Genomic DNA, 15,565 nt, shown 5'->3' with positions numbered 1-15,565 from the left:
CCACCAGCTTGTGTAAACACTGAAGCTCAGTAGAAGCTAATGAAGACGTAAGAGTTTACCCCAGCTCAAAATCCAATGCATTAACTTAAAAAAATGTATTTTTAATTACATTCCTCCTATGTAAGGCTCCCCTGTGCTCACAGGGCTCATCCCATTGCCCAGAATGTGGTCAGGAGAGAAACTATAACAATATCCAAAGAAAATTTGCGGATAAGCACCAGGGAGTTCATTTTATGAATGATACAAGCATGTAACACCTGGTAGCATTAATGGAGAATAGTGTATGTTATCAGGGACTAGAGCATGGCATTAATGATGCTGGTAGCGCACTGAGTAGACTTGTAGGCAAGCAGACTAGTAGACTTGTGAAGCTGCTGCGTGTGTCCTGTCCCCTTCCCCAGCCCATCAGAAGTGTTGAGTTACTGTATAATCTGCTCTTTCCTCTGTACCCTTTTGCTTGTAGTTCTTAATGAATAAGTGATTTAATCAGAAGATTTTTTGAAACAGGCTGGTTTAAGAGCATTAATTAGCTTATCTTAAAGGAAAGATAATTTTTTTGGCTGTATTTCACCGGATGCTTTTGATAGTGTTTTGGGCTGCTCCTTTTAACACCAGGCAGCACCAACCCTCTGAGGCTGTACATGAAGCACCATTTCTGCTGCCTTGATAGATTTGCTCTGAACTGTCTCAGCCTGCCACCCATGTAGCAGTTGCCTATCTTTTGTTTCCCGTAGAGTAGGTAACTTCTCTCTGAAGAACTGATAGAAATAAACTTGCAACTGAACTCTCAGTGTGGGGGCCACCAGGTGCCACTGGCTAAGTCCAAGCAATATTGCTGCCAGCCCTGACCACAGTAAGCCCCAGGAGTTAATTTTCAGAAAAGCTGAAGTACAGTCTCAAAGCGGGATTGTTTTGTGAATTACTGCTTAGGTGTTTAATTTCCCCGTTTCATCCATTTCCTTCTCCAGCAATTGAAAAATGTACAACTGCCCCATTTCCTTTGCTGTTGTGTTTTGCCTTGCTGTTAAATCCCTTGTGTTGGACAGCCCTATGTTGCTCCACTGGTGTGTAAGGACGAAGGAGACCACAGAGGAGCCTGCCTGTCCTCAGGCATTGGTTGTGCAGGCGCAATGCTTGTGCTTTTAGTGCCTGGAAGAACGACTGATGCCCCTGTGACAGTAACTCAGCAAAGGGGAAGGCAAGGCGTGCTCATTGTGGTGCCCACTCTCAAGGTATTTTGCATGCCTTGGTCATTATAAGCTCCCATTCTGCCCACACCCGAACCTTAAAAACACATCCAAGTTTCTTCCGAGATGCGCACCCAGATTCTGCCGGTTTCCCTGACCACGTGGGGCACGGACAGTCAGCCCGAAAAGGGAACAAGAGCAAAGCAAAGCCACAGATGTCCGGGCTGTGGGAAGGGGACTGTTTGGAGCACGGTCCCTGCCCACCTCAGGCAGGTGGTGATGCTGTTGGAGAAGATGCGTGCTGCCTGACAGGCTGTTCCACCAGCTCAGGATCTGGTGGTGTTCCGGCGAGGAATGAGCTCCAGAATTTTGAAATGCTAATCAGGCAGCGGAGCCTTGCTTCAGAGCCGTTCCCATGGGAAAGCTATTCTGGAGCTATATATTCTTGAAAATGTAAGTCCTAAAAGCAGCTTTATCTCCAAGCCCACACAGAACTGGAAGCCTTGAGCAAGCCAGTGGCCCATGAGGGGAGCTGTCGAGGAGGTAGGCAGGTGTCGTGGCAGGAAGCCAGGGAAGTTTTTGAACAAACTGTCTGTGATCTTTCAAAACTTCCATAAAATCAAGCCATCACCACCAAACGTGTTCTGCTGAAAGAACATTTCACCTGTGTTTTCTAACCCACTTTTGGAGGCACAGAGATATGTATTCTTTTGATTTGGGTAAGGGGGGATTGGCTTGTTGGATGGGCTTTTATTCTTTTTATTTCATAAGCCCTGATTTTTCTGTAGTATTAGGTAATTTTGTTGCCAAGTAACTAGCTGCCCTCTAGACATTCCTTCCTAAAGAATAATGTCCCCTATAGTGCATGATATAGTAGTATGGATGATAGCAGGTTTGGGGGAGCATACACATATGTTTGGAAGCAATTTTTGCCATGGCGCTGCTTAATTAAGTGGCTTAAGACTCTGGTGGGACCAAGGTTGCTTCCAGATGTGCATTGCACATTAGCAAATGGCACGTATGTAAGGCAGTGTGGCAGCTCCAGCGTTGCCACCCGGGCTGGAACAGCTCTGCTGAGGAAGAGGAGGAGGAGGGCAGACCTTCATGCACCCCCCTGCCTTGAGCTTGGAAGCACGAAGTGCAGCGCACGGGGCCGGTGGGGTTGCTACGTTCACGTGCTTGTTCGCACACACTGCATCCGAGGGAACAGAAAGCATTGCTTCCTCTGCTACAGAAAAGAGCATTAAATTATTAAAGGAAAGCTACTAGCTCATGACTGATTTATGAGAGCAAATTCCTTTCTAACCTTTTCACCCTTGCAAAAGTAATGATGCCAATACTTTGTGCTTTTGTAGAACCCATTGTCTTCGTACATCAGCTTACCAAAGGCGGCGGTGTTAGCCCGTCTGGCAGGTACCGCAGCGGACCTGCCCAAGGCAACGCACGGTGCCAGCACCCCAGCTCTGCGCTTCCCACCCTCCCACGCTTACCAAAAACCTCTGAAGAGTCTTTCAGAACTTTTTGCAGATAATGTAAATCTACCTTTTAGCTCTTAAAGCTGCTCCTCGGAGTGACAAAATGCATAAATTTTCTGTGGGATAATTCAAAAATATAATTAGAGTGATGTATGTAGCATACGGTATCGTTCCAATGGAGCGTGATCAGCAGCCATGTTAGCCAGTAAATCATAAACCGAAGGAAATCTAAAACTGACTAAAGTCAAATCAGCAGTATAACAAAAAGTGACGGCTAAGTATATTTTAGTCTCTGCAAATATTTATAATGTGTGCTCATGGGGCGGTATTAACGTACATATATCTTTTGGCTCTGCTCATGCATTAATATGAACAGGTTATTTGTTCTTTCAGCCCAGTGGACTAACATCAGTATTAGCTGTTTCTAAAACATTACCAAACCTTTTTCTAGGCATCATAGGAAAGTATTGTCAGGCTGGTTTTAAGTTTAATACCTCTCATAGAAGTAATGTCACAGCCCACCTGAACTCCTAGATCAATATGCTATTAAAGTCAGGGCAGCTTATCACAGACTTTTAAACCTGTCGTCTAAAATTACTCTTTTTTTTTTTTCCCTGAATTTCCAAACTTTCTATAAACTCTTGAATTTATGACTGCATTTTTTTTGGTCACATTTGGTATATTTGAAAGGTAGCCACAGTTTGATAGCACTGCAAAAAGGAATAGTATGTATAACTTACAGTTCTAGTCCTGACAAATCATCTCTGTATAAGGTGAAATTCTGATTAACTGAAGTCAGCAGAAGTTTTCCTATTGACCTGCAAGGGTTCATGACTGCATCTTCTAAATCTGTCCTGTATTATTACAGGATTTATCAGCAGATACAATGCTTTAGGGGGATTTTTCTTTAGGTTCTCCCCAATTTGTATAGCCAGCCAGCAGATAAGCTCTGATGAACTTCTGTAAGAAATGGATAAGGCTCCTGGTTACTTTAGATCCGGAGTGAAGCTGCTAACGCCACCTTAGCTATTCTGGATTTATTTTTATATAACCAAAAGTAAATAGACCCTAAATTTGAAATCAAATGAATCCTCTTGGTCTTAACGAACCCAGCCATGATTTGGCTCAGAAGCTCATGTGTGAACAAGGCAAGCAGTCCTAAAGCTTCACCACGTGGCAGCACGCAGAGAGATTCAGGATTCGGCTTTCTTGTTCCTTCCTAGTTGATTCTAAAAATAATGGGTTTCAAAGCTTTCATGAAGCATCTGCAATGAGAACAGAGGACATTTTTATTTAATAATACGCAATTTGCAGCATAATTCCTGTCTTTTAGTACTGACAAGGAAGCTGAGTATAGAGTAGAAGGTTGGCACTTTCCCAGGGCTCAGTGGAGAGGAGGGCTGACCTCCTGCCCGTGTGCCTTTTACCTTGTTGGAGTCAGCAAGACAGATGGTCATCCTTCATCCATGCGTGGCTCTGGTTATCAACTGAACCAGAGACTCGTGACCGAGACATGGCTGTTCTGCATTTCACAAAGCATTCTTAGCTCAGGAGAGGGGCCCACCTAGTAGGAAGCATGGCGCTGGTGAGTTTCAGCTGCTTTATTGGAAAAAATACAATTTTTCTGTTGTAAATGCACTGAAATCTTCTAGAAGTATATATTGATGCAGAATTGCTAAAGTGAGGTGCTCCCCTACACGGACTTAAGAGGTAAAGAGCCTTGATTTTTAGGAGAATACCACACAGCCCAATAATATTGAACCTAGTGCTCATGCATTTTCTAAGCATTAAGTATCTGAAATATTTCTAGGTTTTAAATGTTTCTCAGGAGTGTTTGTAAGCCCTTAAGCAGTGGGCTGGTGCATAAAGTCTAATCAAATGCAAAGGAAGAACAAACGAGAGAGGAGGAAAATTGACTTTTGCATTTGTAATTATTATTCTGGTATTAATGAGGTCAGATCCAAAGCCCATTTGGATCTGTGGGATTAGAAATGACACAATTATTTTCAGAAGCAAGGTTTTCACATTGAAAACATCTCTGTAAGTTAGATATTTTAATGAAATGAAACTTTCTTGTATATAAATACAATTAGGATGATCTCAGTGAATGCGATAATTGCTTTAAGTATAGATACTTGGAAGCATGTTCTTCCTTTTTTTTGTATATTTCAGTCTTAGTTATCCTTGTATTCCCAGAAACATAACTCTGACCTATATTGCTGTCTGTGCGAAGCAGCTAATTTGCACTCACAAAATCGGTAGTGAGTCCTCATGAGCAAGACGCTGCCATTCCAGTCTTGTAGACATCATTTTTGACAGACATACTAGACCGTTTCACACATGTTGGAATAGGTGCTTCTTGCAGCAGTTGTAGGAATTCTGTGTATAATAATTATATTTGCATTCGTAAATACTATTATTGCAAAGTTAGGGTTTTGAAATAAAGGAAGTCAAGAATTAAGATTTCCTATGTCGTCTTAATTTGCTTCCTTTCTGTGTGTGCGTTAAGGTGTTGCCTCTAATTATTTGACTACTTGTTATTTTTACTCCACAACTTCATCCTCATTCTGAAAGCAGGATGGATAGCACATGCTTAATAGCACCTATTCAGTATCTTGTCGTCTTGGTGTTAAAAGTGTAGCCATTGGTCTTATTAATGGCACAGTATTCAAACCTTACACCAAAGATGAGTAATTTCTCCTCTGTATTTCCACAAACATCTAATGAATTTGTTTCTACAAGACCCAGAGGAGGCAAGAATAGCTTCTCCTTCCCATGTTACAGCTGAAGCACTGAGACACTAAGGGATTCAGGTCACGTGTTTCCAGTGAATTTGGGTTCCCTATTTAAAGCACAGAGGGACCTGATTTCTCAAAGTTCAGACAAAATGTCGCGCTGGTGATAGATATTTAAAGCGCAGGTGGAGCTCCCCTTGCCTGCACTGGCTGGCGTGCACAGGGTTTCTGCGTTCCACACCCCAGAACCGCAGGTGGGGTAGGTGCTGTGCACGAGGGGGTTGTGTGGTCGTGCACCTTCCAACGAGGGGTCTCGGAGCACTTGGTTCAGTAAATGGTCAGGGGAAGCAAGTGCTTTGGCTGGTACTATTTCCTCTCTGTCACGAATGAGGCAACTGAGCAAACACTGACGGAACCCGAGTGACCAAAGGGAACTTCTCCACACCTGGGGGCACAGCCGTTGAGCCTCCCACCGCCTGGGGCTCCAGGACAGCCAGCTGTGACGAGCAGCTTCTGGGGCGAGCCCAGGGGAGGGCTGTGGGCCAGCGCAGGCGACCGAGGCTGACCGGCGTGGGCCCCACGGTACCCCCGGCCATACTGCTTGTTTGCAGGGGGCCAGGCGTTGCATTGCATGGCTTTGCCCGAGGTGGGGTTCGCAACACAAAATCACAACCAGGTGGGAAATTCGGCATTCGCAGCTCCCTGTCTTGCACATTAACTGCTCCTCGCAAGGAAGGGAGTCGCTCCCGCACAGAAACAGCTAAAGAGAATTTTAATCAGCCACTTCATCTGGATCAGGATCTGTGCGAGTTTTGACTGATTTAAGGTGACGTGCTGAACTTTAATTGCAACCAGAGACTGGATTTTTTACAGAGGATCCTGAGTGACAAAGCTGGTTGCTTTACAGGGCTGTTAAGTAAACAAAGTGCTTTTAGCAGCAGGCTGCAGCTGACTTAGTGGAAATTAAACTTAGCGATGAATTCTGGGGTTTACTGGTTTGGAAAGAACAAGGTCAAACAATCTATGGAGCATTAATGAAAATACAAGTATTGGCAAAACCAGCAGGAATGAAATATGAAAGGAATCTATATAGACAGATACTCAGTACTGCAATGGGAGAGGAGAGTACAGATTTTCATCAAGGCATTGATCCTTCAAGTTCCTACATCCCTTAATTCTGCAGAAATCCAGGGGACTCGGTATGGCAATGCAGCAATGTAGAGAAACGCTTGCAGAACTGGAGTCTCAGTGTATACCGAGTGCACGTCAGAGCATGGCAGACGCCCTGGCTGCGAAGTGTTGCCTTTCTTGCTGGCTGCTATTTCTTCGAAAGCATCTCCCTTGAGTCTCTGTTGCAAAACAGGAGGAATGGCAGTGAAAATAGTCACTGGGGGCTGCCCTGGGCCCCAGGCAGTGGGGGAGGCTGCCTGGTGGTGTTGACTGCAGTGTCTGCTTAGCTTGAAGGGGACTGTATTGCTCTTCCCATCTTCACTGTATTGGTGGTGCTTTCCAAGATTTTTTCCCCAAACCCTGAGTATTATGTTTTTGAATGGTTTTGGGCAGAACAAACGTTTTTCTGTAACCTGATTTCCGTTAAGTTTCACTTAAACTAAATCTCATTCTCAGTATGTTTACAGTAAAGCTGTGGAGTTGTTTGTTTATGTTTTTTAAAAACACAACAAATTTTCCCAAAGTCATTTTTAAAGTAAACAGAATTGTTTCCGTGCCTGCCAACACTTTTTTTCAGAACCAGCCTGTGAAACGGCATCAGAATTGCAGCCGCTGTGACTTAGCAAAGTCCTTTGTAAACTGCTCGGTAGCAAGAAGCCACCAGCCAGCTTGGTGACCCCTGCGTCTGCTTTTCAGCTCCCCTCTGAGCTGGGGAATGGGCCCTGTCACTAGCAACGCCGTGCATGGGCTGCCACCCCTGGCAAGAGCGTGGGGGTCCCTGAAGCGGTTCGGCTCTCGGAGCTGCCTTGCCAGGCTGCGCCGCGGAGGGGTTGTCGCCTTCTGAGGCCCAGTCCCTGCTTTCGTCTCCCCCGGGAGGTGTCCGAGTGCCACAGTCCAGCACGACATTAAAACTGTAGGTGCTAGGAAATCCACAGCAACTTGGGAAGAATGTTTAGATCGTGATAGCGACATATGCAATAGTGGTGGGGAACATAATTGCCCCTTAGATCCTGATTCAAAAAAACATGTGGAAAGTTTGTCACTTAGTGTTAAGTCTTCTGTGGATAGAAGATGGGTAGAAGATCTGTCTTACTTCAGGTCTGTCCCTACCTCGTGCATTTGATGGTTAAGAGGTCTCAACAGAAGTAGTGGTTGCGAGATCAGGTCGGATCCTGCCGGAGCCGTACGTACGCTGCAGTACTGACCTCGGGACACGCATTTTCACCAAACAGCAGCCTAATCGTCTTCTCATTTTTCTCTCAGATTGTGGTTTAAATGTGCACAAGCAATGTTCCAAGATGGTCCCAAATGACTGCAAGCCAGACCTGAAGCATGTCAAAAAAGTGTACAGCTGTGACCTTACAACGCTAGTAAAAGCACACTTCACTAAGAGACCGATGGTAGTAGACATGTGCATTAGGGAAATTGAATCTAGAGGTAAGGCATAGTTAATGGACTTCTGTTGCTTTAGTGATAATCCGTTTAGATTGATCTGGGTCATCTGGGTTTCTGCTGAATGTATGATTGCTCAAAACAGATTTGCACAAGACATTTTACGACTGCCAATTACCCTGCACAGCTAATATTATACTTTGCGTTATTTCATGGTTTGTACCCATTTATAATTTTTATAGATTCTGCTAGAAATTGCTTAATGGACAATTACTGCTTTATAGTTATATATTGGCACCTATCTTTCCAGTAATATTTTTATTAAAAAAATTGAGTGTGCTAAAAAAAGGCAGTTAGTATTGATGAGTTTCCTCTTGCTAGTTTCCCTAGCCCACACTGAGTATCCTTTTCTAGAATTAGAGGGGTTTTTTTTTTTAGTCTGAAATAATGACTGAACATCAAGTATGCTAATCTCAGTTATTTTTAAATCGGTTGTAATTGGTTTAATATGTTTCTTCAGCTCTGAAATCGTTTGCATAAACATAGTTTAGTGCTGATGCAACAAGGCAGCTAATGCAAGGGCCAGGGTTAAAAGGCCAGGATAAGATTTCATTCTGAAAGAAAAGCCTGATAAGGCTTTTAAAACGTGCCTTCTTTTTCTGCCTTAAATGAAGAACCTGGCAAGGGAAGAACTGGGTGGAAGGAAACTGTAAAATTAAGACTAATTTTAATCTTGTTAAAATGTTCATTGCAGGTCTTAATTCCGAAGGACTATACAGAGTCTCAGGATTTAGTGATCTTATCGAAGATGTCAAAATGGCATTTGACAGAGGTACAGTCTTTCCTGCATGCTGGAACTTTGTGCTGATGTATTAAATATACACGATTTTTCTGCGCAGCCCCTGCCTGTCTCATGCTCCGCTGCATCAGTGGGCTGAAGGAGTCCAGCGGCTGCGCTAGCAGAAGGGGAGTCTCCCCATCAGAAAAGTGGTATCAGCTTCACTTTGGCCTTCATTACCAAAATCTGCTTTTCTCCTTCCATCAGTATCTGTGCTTCAGCAGTGATGTGCATAGGAAAGGACACAGCTTTCTGAACTGCTGCCCTAGTTTGCAAGTAAAACCACGCTCAGGGGGGTGGGGGAGGGATAGAGGTTAAGTGGTGAAGTGCCTTAAGAGGGCTGTGCAACTTAAATCCATCTTTCTGGATGAAAGCTCCAAAATAATAAGATGAATACAATAGTGCAAACAAAGTTTGAATTATTATGGTCTAAAAGAAGGTCAGTGAGAGCAAACTCTTCTCTCTGAGAAAAGGCAGTGGGAAAATTAAAGGCTTTCCAGCTGCAGTCTCCCCATCCCAGTAGAAATGAAGGCCAAAATCCATGCTGGAAACTCTCTCTCCTGTTTTTCCGGAGGACTGGACCTGTTCAGACAACATCTGCCTCCTCTGCAGCGTTAGCAGGGTGGGGATGCGCTGGAGAAGCCAAGTTCTGAATCTGTGTCCACTGCGGTCAGGAGTAGGTAGTATGCTGTAACTAAATGGTGAACACATGTTTTTCCTATAAAATGAGGAGGCTGTGGACTAAGTTGGTTTTCTTTCTTTTACTTTTTTTCCCAGACTCCCCTGATTTCTCATTCAGTGCTGACAAATGTGTTGTTTGGCAACGCAGTGTGTTCAGAAATAGCTAAATTTCCACACGTTTCTACAAGATAGATACTGCTAGATCAGGCAGGCAGGTTTTTTCCCCCAAAAAAACCCCTGCATTTTTTATAATCATTTGAATTGAAAAAAGGATAGGTTTCTTTATAAAATGCTTGAGGTTTTCACCCTGAAACAATGAACTTCACAGCCCAGTAACTCTGTTTTGCTTATAAAAGCCAAAATCTGTAGTTGTGTCCCTTTTAATAATGTTTGCCTGAGCAAGTTATTGTTTTTCTTTTGAATGCTGTTTTACATCTGTTTCCATTTCCAAGGCTTTAATGTCAGTGTCTTCTCCACACAGATGGGGAAAAAGCTGATATTTCTGTGAATATGTATGAAGATATCAATATTATCACTGGTGCACTTAAACTGTACTTCAGGGATTTGCCAATTCCACTCATCACGTATGATGCCTACCCAAAGTTTATAGAGTCTGCAAGTAAGTATAATGCCTTTTCTTCCTAGTTTTCATTCTCATCCTTTTCTTCTCCTTTTTGTGCAGTACTTGCCTATTGATTTAGTAGCTGTCCCATCAGCTCTTACCCTGCATGCCCTATTTAGTAAGGATTGCAGGAGTAAATATGTACTGCACATTACAACATGACCACGTGGTGCTACGTGATCATGCTTACATTTTTCTTTGCCTTTGTCACCAGGAATGCTTCCTTTTCATCACGCATTACGGATTACATCGCTTCTTATGTCTTGCATGAATCCCTAGTCCTTGACAGTGACATTTAAAGTCTGTTGGTTTTGTGTTGCCAGAAAGAAGGAGAATTATGAATATGTTTAGAAATAAGAAGTCATTTGTTTCTAGAGGTGTCCATTTTGAGTGTTTTTACAAGCTGATAAGTGCTCATCCGAAGGCCACCTTCAAGTCTGGCCTCGTAGACACTTGAGTCTGCAAGCGCAGCGGTAAGCCCAGCTGGAACACCTCTCCCAAGCATCCTCGCTGCCTGAAGCATCTCTGCAATGTAGCAGTCACACCAGCCACACCTGGAAAGGTGTGAGGTAGCCGTGGGTAGAAAACAAGGGCCGGATGCTGGGCTTACTGCTCCTCTGGAGAAGGCTCTTTCCAAGTAGTATGGACACAGCCAGAGACGCTGATGGCAAAGTTCCCAGTACCTTCTTCTGTCCCAGGGTTGCACCTGTAGATTATTTGTGCAAAACTAGTCCAGTCAGCAAGGATTGCCAGGGGAATTTTTTTTAGTAGGCTGCACGGAATCTTTCGGTGGATTGGAGTTTGCTTTGGGGAATTTTCTTTGTCCAAAACCAATCACATCCTGACTGTGCTCTGAGCACCTCTTTGGACAGGCAAATCTTCCACTATGAGGCTTGGATAGGTTCTAGAAATCAGTAATCCAGCAGAGCTGTGAGACCCTACCTCCTCTGCAGGCCACCGTTCTTGTCCTTCTGTGCATGAATTCTGGCTGTACATGTGGTGACAGTTGAACCTTTGTGTTTCAGAAACCACCGATCTGGATGAACAGCTGGAAATTCTCCATGAGGCGCTGAAACTGCTGCCGCCTGCACACTGTGAAACATTACGGTATCTCATGGCACATCTGAAGAGGTAGGTCGACTTGCTGGAGAGAACTCTAAGCCAAACTCATTTTTAGCAAAGACCATGTTAGGAACTCCAGAAAAGTCTGGGCAAGGCCCACCAAATCCTGGAGATGGACTGCAGCAAGGAGTGATAGTCTGCACAACAGCGAATACCCAGACACTGGTTTTTATCCCACTTAAAGCACTCACAAAGTACCTGAAGGACATAAGTCAAAAAACCACAGTTTTGAAGCACACAAGTCACCTGCCTAACAAATTTGCACTACATTTAAGGTGACAGTGAATATTTATGGCAAAAAAAGCCTTTAGTACCCCTAGGAGTAATAAGTCACTCCCTGGGCACGGTACTAATACAGCTTAATGGCTATAGGTTGCTGTCTTCTTCTGCTAAGTCTTGTCTAACCTGGTCATCCCTGACACCCTAAAAAAGACGACACGCACTCGGCTTGAGCTGATGCCGATTAGGCACAGTGTTAATTGGCCCTCCAGCCACACGTCTGGTGAGGTCTGCCAGTCATTCCTCCTCAGCATGGAGCCCCTCGTTCCACCTGCCACCTTCTCAAAAACGTAGGAGCGCAAATTGTCTGAGGTTTCTCCTTCTCCCCCAGATATGACTGAAGTTGGTCAGTGGGCTGAAAAATTGTTAGAGAGGGACTGATGGATGAATATCCAGTGCAACAGCACAGGTTCTATTTCTTTCAGGAAAGTAGGGAAAAAATCGATGTGGCATGTTAGGGTATCCATTTTAGTTTCTCAGGTAACGTGAACTTACTGTCAATATATAAGAATCATTCCCTTTCCTTAGAAAAAGACTTTATTTTAAGCTCTTTTATTTTTATTTTCCTTTTATAGTTCTCCAAGTAGGAATATGTCAACTCTGCTGAGTGCCTCAGGCAAAATTCAGCTACAGGGTTTCTGCCTGATTTGTCCATTTATTTCAATGACATTTCTAATGGATGTTTTAGAACAGACACAGGGATGAGAGACTTGGGAACAAAAAAACCCCACCTTACTGCTTGTGAAGTTAATTTTTCCTTACCCTGTTCAAGAGTCGCTGTTGCTGCTCTAGTTAGCAAGTTGCTTTTGCACATCGTATTTCTGGTATAGGTGAATCATAAGGTAGAAGGGTGACAAAATTCACTCATTTTTAAACTTCCTTTTAATACATTTTCTAAAAAAGAGCTGTGGTGCTCAACAGGCTGTTCTCTTGCTGCTGAATTCAGGTAATCAGACACAGCTCCTTTATCTGGAAAAATTACAAACTGAAGACACAGCAGCTTGGAAACGTCAGTCTGACTTGTTTCAAAATAAAAATTAAGGCAGAAGGGGAAAAAAGGAAGAAAAATCTTGAAATTTTTTTTATATACCAAAGGATTTCTTCATGCAATGCAAGATGCCACAGTGGTGAAAAGAGAAATAATTTAGCCAGACTCTTTCACTTGCTCTCCCTGGATTCTTAGTTGTTTCTGAGAATCCTTATGGATTCTTTAGACCATAGTGTGCGCTAAAACATTTGCATAATCTAAATTTGTTTCCTTGAGCAAGGCAATTCACCGGGATAAACCAAGGCAGAAGCTCAGGCTTTGGGGCGCGTTGGTGTCGGCCGTGTGCGTTGCAGCGGGCGGCAGCGAGGGGTGCGCTGGGCGTCGGGACAGCCCGGGCAGGCTGTCCTCCTCCCGCGCGGACCCTGCGTTCCCCATGCTGAGCCAGAGCAGCACAGGAGAGCACAGGCTGCCGCTGAGCCCACGCCAAGAAATACCATCCTGTGCCCGCGGAGACCATTGCGGTTGGGCAGCAGCGACCCTCTGGCATTTGCTGAGCAGACATGTTTCTGCAATAGCCCCGGCAGAGGATGTAGGTCTAATTCTTGGGCAAATGACATTTCTGGAGGGGGCCTGCAAACCTGCCCCGCCGCAGGGCCTCAGCCCGCAGCTTTGAGCAGGTCTGATTCCTGCGGAGCAGCAAAAGGAGGCCTCCCCGCCTCCTCCTCCTCTGCAGATGGGAACCAGGCGGCGGGAGGCTTCCCTGAGCGGGGGGCTCGGCTGTTCAGCAGCTGCTGAGGACCCCAGAAGAGGGAAGGGTGGAAGCGGGCCTGTCAGAGCACAGGTTTGATGGCCTGCTCAGACTGCCGTGCAAATGAGGTTACAGTGAGACCCTGGCAGTTTCAAAGCCGCCCCAAAGTGATAATTCACTTTTTTTAGTACACGCCACAGGACATAATTTGTCTTGAAGAGGAACCAGGTGTCCAGCTGAGCACGGTTAGCCTGTAGTGCCTAAAGGCAGGGAATTCACGTGTGATGTGCTTCACCCCCATTGCCGTCGTGTGCACGAGAGAAGAGCAGCGTGACCACGTGCAGCCATGCCACCGGGGAACTGGGCAGAACCCCGCCTGGGTGGGCACAAGAGCACGTCTCTAGTGACCATAAAACTGCTAACGTAATAACAAACACGGTCTGCTCCCCATAGGAACGGCCGCCGAACGGTGCCGCTGTAAAGAGCGAAAGCAAAATTGTTCCGATTTGTCTGAATTCACCCCTCAGCCCCCTCCCTTGCCGCGGAGTACCAGCCCCTCCTGCAAGTAGACGTGGTCTGTGTGTGTGGTGGAGGACAGACATCTGACTCGCTGTAAACCCGCACAGCATTTGCACTCACTAACTTCTGAGTGTTTCACCCGACACCTCCGAATATATCCTGCTGGAAATGGCAGCCTCTCCTAGGCTTTGGGGAGAGGCAACCATTTCTGCCCCGTTTCCCTGGTTTTCAAGCATATGCAGGCATAGTTTGGCACCGCAGGAATGTGAAAAACACTGTCCTTTTTTTACAGAGTAACACTCCATGAAAAGGAAAATCTGATGAGTGCAGAGAATCTGGGCATAGTTTTTGGACCAACTCTTATGAGAGCGCCAGAACTGGATGCGATGGCTGCATTGAATGACATCCGTTATCAGAGACTTGTGGTGGAGATGCTTATAAAAAATGAAGACATTTTATTTTGAATATTTTGGGGGTTTTGTAATAACAAAGGAAGCAACAGTGTTCTATGGATGAAGGAATATTTTAAAGTAATTTAATGGCTCTTGTCGCTGAATTCCATATTTGCTAGAGCTTTCGATGTATTCAGGATAAAAATGAAGGAACTCTTTGTCGTTTCTGTAGTGCCATTCAGCTGATGTTGAAAAAGGTTAACACATACTTTCCAGTACTAGTAATCCTGGGTGTTTATCATGTTAAAATAAAAAAACAAAAAGCCTAAAGCTATTGCATGATTTGCTCCCTGTTCTCCCTGTTCTGGTGAGACTCATTCCATGAAGAAAACAACTGAACTGGTGCAGCATCTTTGTTCTGGATAGTTTGTGATTGTAATTCAGCATGTTTCTCCGTGTAAACCTGTTGTGAATTTGCTTTTATGTTCTATGTAATTGGTTTCTGATACTAAAAAGAAGGACGACTTATGTGAAATGGAGCCTCTGGCAGTTTATTGACATTTCATAGCATTCTCTGCCACTTTTGGGGCTGATTTCTTCTTGGGTTTCTTTCAGTTTTTTCATCATATAGTAATTTGTTTTTAACAGAAACAAAATGTGTACTTTAAATGTTACTTTAAGTAATTCTCCATGATGTTTATGGTGGTTGCAGTGAAATCTGCAATGCTGAGCAGTGTTCCTTTATTATTATTGCTATTTCAATGGTAATTTTGTATTTTTATCTGGCATGCATATATTAATTTATTAAATTTTGCTTTTAGAACTCTAACATTAAGCTATTTATTTTTACTTAACGAACACGTTTCAAAAATACCGGGTTTTTTCCTTTTTTACATTGGCACTTTAACCCTGAACAACCTCTGACTTAAAAGAAGTGAGTTAGCTCACTTCTGATCAACAAGACCATTCTGATCTAAATACTTTGGAGCCTGACACTTTGCTAAGGTTCCCACAAATTCCTCTTTAGTTTGAAAATTTCTTTCTTCGTTGCCCAAGATGCCTCTCAAGAATGCTTCAGAACTCTTAAACAAGCCAAAAAAGCATTATCAAGCCATCTACTACTTCGTATTTTATATATATATAGTTACAATTACCTATATACAAACTGGAATTGCAGTTTACCATTACACAGTTGTAGCTGCCCAGAGTAGATGGATACACCACTGAATTTCGAACGCAAATACATCACAGAACACTTGCTTTGCGCTTAAAGCGTTCAGCGCTGGTGCAAGCGCTCTGGCCTGCCCTGCAGACATTTCTTAGCTGCCTACTGGGGTTCAACCATGGCACCATGTGAAAAGAAAATGACCAAAACTTATAAACAATTTCTCTGTTCGCTCTGATAAAGCAGCACGTA

At 44.0% G+C, this 15,565-nt stretch overlaps 1 protein-coding gene across 5 annotated transcripts in view; it reads left to right on the top strand.

Annotated features, from left to right (window-relative positions):
* Nucleotides 1-14,931, top strand: part of CHN1 (chimerin 1) — a 105,904-nt gene extending 90,973 nt beyond the window's left edge. For all 5 annotated transcript variants that reach the window (XM_072874894.1, XM_072874893.1, XM_072874897.1 and 2 more), the window contains 5 exons: nt 7,831-8,004; nt 8,714-8,791; nt 9,960-10,097; nt 11,126-11,231; nt 14,049-14,931. In XM_072874894.1, coding sequence (XP_072730995.1) covers nt 7,831-8,004; nt 8,714-8,791; nt 9,960-10,097; nt 11,126-11,231; nt 14,049-14,220 — 668 coding nt within the window. In that variant the 3' untranslated portion in view covers nt 14,221-14,931. The remainder of the gene's footprint in view (nt 1-7,830; nt 8,005-8,713; nt 8,792-9,959; nt 10,098-11,125; nt 11,232-14,048) is intronic.
* The last annotated feature ends 634 nt before the right edge of the window (nt 14,932-15,565 follow it).

The sequence above is a fragment of the Ciconia boyciana genome, chromosome 10, assembly GCF_034638445.1.
Source record: "Ciconia boyciana chromosome 10, ASM3463844v1, whole genome shotgun sequence".
Taxonomy (NCBI): Eukaryota; Metazoa; Chordata; class Aves; order Ciconiiformes; family Ciconiidae; genus Ciconia; species Ciconia boyciana.
Note: the sequence above shows the minus strand (reverse complement) of the source record. Positions and strands in the feature narration are given on the sequence as shown.